The following is a 7,350-nucleotide window of genomic DNA, read 5'->3' as shown; positions in this document are numbered from 1 at the left end:
TTCTGCTCAGTCCAAAACCAAAACTGGGGGCTGATACGACCATTAAGCACCAACTAAATTAATAATATCTGCATACCTGCATCCTTCACTTCTTCTCGCTTCATAGTCGTAAAAGAAAATTATACTATTACGTGATACATCAAATGATAATATATTGCATACTTCACTGAAGATATTAATTATTATCAAATATATTTATGAATAATTCATATATTAATGAACAAATTAATTTTTTTAGCTTATTAACATTTACACCAAATAAGATCTACAACTTATATAAATAAATACTACTTAAGGAAGAAAATGTACAAATTATAGTATTTCATCTGAAAATCTAAGTAAATACAAAATATTTCAATAAAGACGAATTTAAATAGATAATATAAATATAATGTCAATATTGACAGTTATATATCTTATTAACTTACTACTAATCAGTAACTTTACAGTATCCTTAGAAACTAACGTAAGACTCTACATAATTTAAAATTAAACTAATTTAAAAACTTTCCATTGTAATCAGAATTAATTATTTTTAAATATTAATAATTAATATAAAAATATACATTATAGTAATAACATTTGCATGTTTATTTAGATATATAATAGTATTCTATACAAGCATAATTAAAAACATTTTTAAAAATAATATTTAAAGTAAAAAACTATATTAAGTATTAGTATGTTAAACCAAAGATTTCATTTTTTTATTTTTTAGATTAACCATTATAGTTTTGAAATTGATTATGAAAATGACCAGTTCCTTCTCGATGGTAAACCTTTTCGATATATCGCTGGAAGCTTTCATTATTTTAGGGTTCCAAAACAATATTGGAAGAGTATATTTAGAAAAATAAGAGCAGCCGGATTAAATGCTGTTACTACGTAAGTAATATAATTATTATATTACAAAAAAAATTTTAAATATACAATATTATAAAATGAAAGTAACTTAAAACAATAATTTCAAATTATTATATGACTATTATAAATTTAATATTTCTCATAGTTATGTTGAATGGAGTACACACGAACCTGAGCCTAATAAATGGATATGGGATGGAGAAGCTGATATTGTCGAATTTATTAAAATGGCACAAGAAGAAGATTTATTTGTAATTTTGCGACCTGGTCCATACATTTGCGGTGAAAGAGATTTTGTAAGATATAAATATTTATTATATAGTAATTGGTTTACTTATTTATGAAAATTTTTCATCCTTTCTTAAAATTCATTTTTTATCTGCTATTTAACAAAATTAAATACAATTTTGTTATTAAATCAATATAATCTATACAATAAATATTTACAATAAAAAACTATAATATTAAATCTTATTAATAATAGTAATTAATTTACAATATTAATTAGTGCTTTTTTTAACTTGAAATTATATTTTTCTAAAATTTATAGGGAGGTTTACCATATTGGTTATTATCACTTAACCCAGATATCAAATTACGTACAAATGATGAACGTAAATTATGTTTTGATAAATAAAAAAAATTTTAATATTTATTTACAAACTTAAACACTCCTATATATATTTAAAGGTTTTATCTTCCATGCGGAAAGATATTTAAACAGAATTTTGAATAAAATTAAACCACTCTTAATAATAAATGGTGGACCTATAATTATGTTACAAGTAAATATATAAAAATAAAAACGATAATGCTGATTGCAAAATTTATATTTTAACTCTATCATTAAAATTTACTTTAGATAGAAAACGAGTATGGAAGTTTAGATATTTGCAATAATGAATACAAGAAAAAACTTTATGAAATATTTTATCAACATGTTGGAAAAGATATTGTTTTATTTACAGTAGATGGTCTAACTGCAGAAAAATTGAAATGTGGAGCCATACCTGGAATTTATCAAATAATTGATTTTGGAGCTAATCAAAATGTAGAACAACAATTTAAATTGATGAGAGAATTTAGTCCAAAGGTATTTCTATTATAATATTCCAAATAATGAAAAAATAAAGATTAGTCAAGAAATGTCACTCCTTCAATAATAATGCAAGTGACCTTTTTCAATAAAAAATATGAAAACTTTTGATACTGAAGTATAAAAAAATTATACAAATAAAATAATAGATTGCGATTATAGAATAGATTATAGAATTGAAGATCATTCTAATAATAAGAAATATCTTAATATTTTAAAGCACAATTCCAAATAGCGTAAAAGAAGAATTTTCTCTCAAATGCAATGCATTGACTTACAATGTGAAAATTCTTATAGTGACTTACGAATACCTTTTGTACGAATAAGTTTTCGCAATAATTATATATTTTAATAACATAAGTAACTCAATTGTTTAAATTAAATGAAAAGTTGCAATGTGGGTATAGATTTCAAATAAGGTTTTGGTAAAAAAGAAATAATTTTTTTAATGTATATTTTATAATTGGTATAAGTCTTAGAAGTATTGAATGCTTAATGAAAATCATGATATTAAAAATAATCTATATAAAACTAATCTATAGGGTCCTTTAGTGAATGGTGAATATTACACTGGATGGCTTGCACACTGGAATGAATCTTTTCCTAGAATTTGTACTAATTTAATTCTACGAAATTTTGAGAAAATGTTATCATACAATGCTTCACTTAATTTATACATGTTTTACGGAGGAACAAATTACGGCTTCACATCTGGTTAATATTGCGTTAATATTTTTAACTCATTATAATTAATTATTTATTAAAATAATTTGAATAACACTATTTAGGTGCAAATTTCAACAATGGTTTCTTACCACAAATAACTTCATACGATTATGATGCTCCACTTAACGAAGCTGGTGATCCAACTCCGAAATACTTTAAAATAAGAAATGTAATATCAAAGGTATTATTATACTAAATGTCATTGTTTTATAAAATGATTATTATTCATTTGCAAATTTTAATATTTATTAAATGTATAGTTTTTATCTTTTATATTATTTCTTTTATGTCGTTTATATTTTCTTTTTAACTAATTTAAAAAATTAATAATAAAAAAACTATTTTTAACTAACTTTGAAATTATAAAGTTATAAAACACTACAGCATTATCATTATTATCAAGTAATACAGAATCAAATGAAGCATCATTTAATATTATTTATGTATTCATCGTTATCATAACATTTCAGCATTACAATTATTATTAGAATCGAGTTATTCTACCATTATTATAGTAAAGCAATTAATTTCCAGTTTATTATTAAATACTTTATAAAAAATCATTCAAATCGAAAAGTTTTAAAGTATATTAAAAAAATTAATATTATATTATATTAGTACTATATTATTATATTAGTATATTTAAAGTATATTTAAAAAAGTATAGATTAAAACAAATTTTTTAAATATATTTAAACAATATTATCTACTATTATATAAAGAATTCTATCGCTTGTGATTCTATTAATTATTTTTGGAAATTATGATATAAAATTTCTGATGTATTCTTCTTACCTTTCAATAGTGTTTAGATTTCTTAATATAGAGCTAATATATTAATCATCTGACATCATATTTCTATTTATTCTATATATTTATGTTATTTTTTAAATATTTTTTTCGTATATTAAGAATAGATAAATTACTTTATTAAAATATATTACATTTATTTTCAGTACCAACAGTTACCGGATTTAGAAATTCCAACTGCATCAATAAAAAAAAATTATGGAATTGTATACATGATACCAATGCTCGATCTGTTTACTGCTGAAAGTCGACAAATTTTCGGCATTTTCAAAGGAACTTTTAACAAGCCACCTACATTTGAATCGCTACAACTGCCTCATTGGTTAGTTTTGTATGAGCTTGATTCAATACCGTTTAAAAATTTTAAAAATTCATATTTATCAGCTGCAGTTAACGATAGAGCTTTAGTGTATATAAATGATAAACTGTCTGGGCTTTTAAGTAGATCATTTAAAAATTGTACTTTACTTGTAACAGAAAATGAAATAAAATCAATGAAACTTCTCGTGGAAAATCAAGGTCATATAAATTTTGGAAAATTCTATATTCAAGATTTTAAGGTAATATAAAATTTCATTTAAAGATTTGAACTAATAACGGTTATATCACCGTATCAACAAGAATCAAATTATAAATGAAAAATTAATTGAAACCAATACGTTATAGGGAATCTCAAATGTGTCATTAAATAATATCAAACTGAGTCCTTGGAAAGTCACAGGTTTTAAATTAACTTCTGTAGTAGAAAAATCATTTAATTCTAGAAACACAAATAATCAAACTGGATTATTATACGATGGACCACAATTTCTTATAGGATATTTTGAAGTCACAGATCAACCTCACGATACTTTTTTGAATACAGAAAATTGGGGGAAAGGAGTTGCTTATATGAATGGTCAAAACCTGGGAAGATATTGGCCTACAGCTGGGCCACAATTAACTTTATATGTTCCAGCACCATTTTTGAAGAAAGGAAAAAATTGTCTTATCTTATTAGAACTTGAATATATTCCTAGTAATCGAACAATAAAATTTCAAGTTGAACCTATTTTAGGTTAGTATTATCTGTATGATGAGAACATTGATCTATTATAATTTATAATAAATGTGCAAAAACGTTCAATTAATAAAAACTTTTAAAAAATAATATAATAGTGGTTGTTATAATTGATCACGATTATTTTTTATATTTTTAATATACTTTTATAAATATTATAAATGTATTAGCGTATTATTAATTTGAATTAAATATAAAAGTAATCCTGTTTATAGAAAATTTTACTTTAAAACAGATATTACTAGATTTAATAAAAAGTACAATGGTTTTTATTTCATTTTTCAAAATTATACAAAGAAATTTTGTAATATTAATTCATTTTATTCGTATTATAAAGATATTTATTATATAGAATTATTTTCTCTTTATGGCTGTGTGCGTATATATTATCTCATCACAACCTATAATTTATATATGTTTTTGTATTAAAAATAATATTTTAACCTGTATAATATTCTTATAAAGTTAAAAATTGATATACATATCAATTATTGCTACAGATTTAAATAATTTTTTTCTAATCAGTATTAGGTAAAGAAGAGAATAAAAAATATATTTAAATATATACAAGTAAAAAATTAATTTCTTTTCTACTTAAAATCTGTATAGGAATCGAAAATAAAATGAATTTTCGTGTGATATTTTCAAACAATTCTAAAAATTATATTAAATTGTGTATCGTATGGTATAAACTATATCTTTCACAATAAAATATAAAAGTATTTCTAAATATATAATATAAAAATATATTCAAATGTTCACAAATGACGCAGTCATAAAAGACATAAACATAATGGTTATACAAAATATATTCATTAGAGTTTTGATTCGACGTAAGCCTGTAACCATCGTTTATTTTATCATAACGTATCGTCTATTTTATTCTTTAAAGTGTACGAATGACTTGTGTTTTACATTGAAATATTAAAGAAAAAGTAGTTACTGGTGCGTTAATATGTGTAAATAAAGAAAAAACTAATACTATTAAATCTTACAAAAAATAATACAATTAAATATTACAAAATCTAATACTATTAATCATTACAAAATATATTCTTATTGAATAAAATATAAAAGTAAAATAATTTAAAGTTAATCTTCTAATTATTTATGATTAGAAATTATTTTTTTAAACAATTTATATTAAAATCGTATTAAAACTATCATTTGTTTATGTTTTATAAAACAGCTTAATAATGTTTAATAATGTAAATAATGATTTTTTCGTAGAGAAATGCTAAAAATGTTGAAAATTTCATATAACAACCATAGTTTTGAAATTTCAACTGGAATAAATCCTTGATTCGATAGTGTATTACACTCATCCCTTAAGTTAAACAGCCTCGTCGATTGGGATTCTTAAAACTTCGCCTCTGAAGCTAACGCTACCCTCGACCTCCACAACTAAATAAGTCTGTAACTACCTCATATGAATTTTTTCGCCTTCTTTAGGACGTCATACTCGAGTGGATAAGAAGCTTTAGGGACTGTAATCATTAACTTTGTATTTTTTATATTTCATATCAATAATGTCCGGTGAGTAATGCAATCATATGTTTGTGGTATAGTCAAATTTGAAAAGACCAAATTAAAAATCCTAACGTTTTATTTTTAATAATTTACATTTAAATGTTGTTTTAGTAATGGTTTTAATTAGTTCAATCATTTTGCTTCAATATTATCATATTTAATGAGAAAATAATTCTATTTTACTACTAAAGTATTAGAATATTTTATTTTTTTCTACTATTGTTTTCATTTAAAAGCATTTATCAACAAATTTTAATTAATTTAATTACAAATAAAAATAATTTAAATTTTAAGAATATACAATCGGTATAAATTTTTATTTTTCATACATTTCATTTTTTAAAATTTACATATATACAAAATAATTTTTATTACGTAATTTATTTTAATTTTTTGTAATGAAAAAAAAAATAATCTTAAAATATCCACCGACCATAATTTAAAGAACAATCAAACAATATAAAAATAAAGATCGCGGACTTATCTAAAACTATGGATATCTTTCTTAATTAAAATTGTTTAAAATAATTTAAATTGGTTTTAATTTCTTTTTGTTTTTAATTTTAAATTAACAAATTGTATTAAATTGTAAATAAATTAGGTCTGATTAGCACAATCAAATAAGTTGCATATTTTATTTTTAGTCAATTGTTAAAATATTAATTTACTAAATAATTAAAATATATCAATAAATTAATTTAAAAGTAGATTTAATATTTATAATAATATAATAATAATGTATACTATATAATAATATATTACAAAAAATAATTAGTTCAAGAAGTTGTAAAAGAGGTAAAGATGTAAATTTACAAAATGTCAAACATCCTAAATATATGGTGAAAAAAATTTTGATCGACCTTCCTTGCTAAAAAGATATTTAAGAACTCATACAGGTCATGTTAAGTTATATAAAGTAATTTCAAAATGAATAAATTATTATGTAAGAAAAACTTATAAAATTTTCTTTTTTAAAATATATACAAGCGAGAAACCATACTGTTGCAACATTTGTGGAAAACTGTTTATCAACAGCAGTTCCTTGAATACTGATGTAAGAATTCAGACAGGTGAAAGGCCATATAAATCTCCAATATGTGGAAAACGATTTACTGCGTCTTCAAATTTGTACTCTCATCGTATGACACACTATAAAGCAAGATATTTAAAAATCTATATTATACTCATATTCTCTCATTTAATATAAATATTATTTAAGTAATGGATAACTAATTCATTTAATATGAATTAAATTTTAAATATA

The 7,350-nt window shown here is 21.9% G+C and overlaps 1 protein-coding gene across 1 annotated transcript; it reads left to right on the top strand.

Moving 5' to 3' along the window:
* Window positions 1-724: 724 nt before the first annotated feature.
* LOC105367247 (beta-galactosidase-like) lies at window positions 725-4,604 on the top strand (the record flags this gene model as incomplete). The annotated part of the gene is made up of 9 exons (XM_011505888.1): window positions 725-885; window positions 1,010-1,160; window positions 1,415-1,478; window positions 1,555-1,649; window positions 1,727-1,957; window positions 2,503-2,674; window positions 2,749-2,867; window positions 3,643-4,056; window positions 4,163-4,604. Coding segments are annotated over 9 exons (1,803 nt in total), but the record flags the coding sequence as incomplete, so codon positions are not given.
* Between the last annotated feature and the right edge of the window lie 2,746 nt (window positions 4,605-7,350).

This window comes from Ceratosolen solmsi, unplaced genomic scaffold, assembly GCF_000503995.2.
Source record: "Ceratosolen solmsi marchali unplaced genomic scaffold, CerSol_1.0 scaffold7, whole genome shotgun sequence".
Lineage (NCBI taxonomy): Eukaryota > Metazoa > Arthropoda > Insecta > Hymenoptera > Agaonidae > Ceratosolen > Ceratosolen solmsi.
The sequence above is the reverse complement of the archived record's forward strand: the minus strand, read 5'-3'. Positions and strand labels throughout refer to the sequence as shown.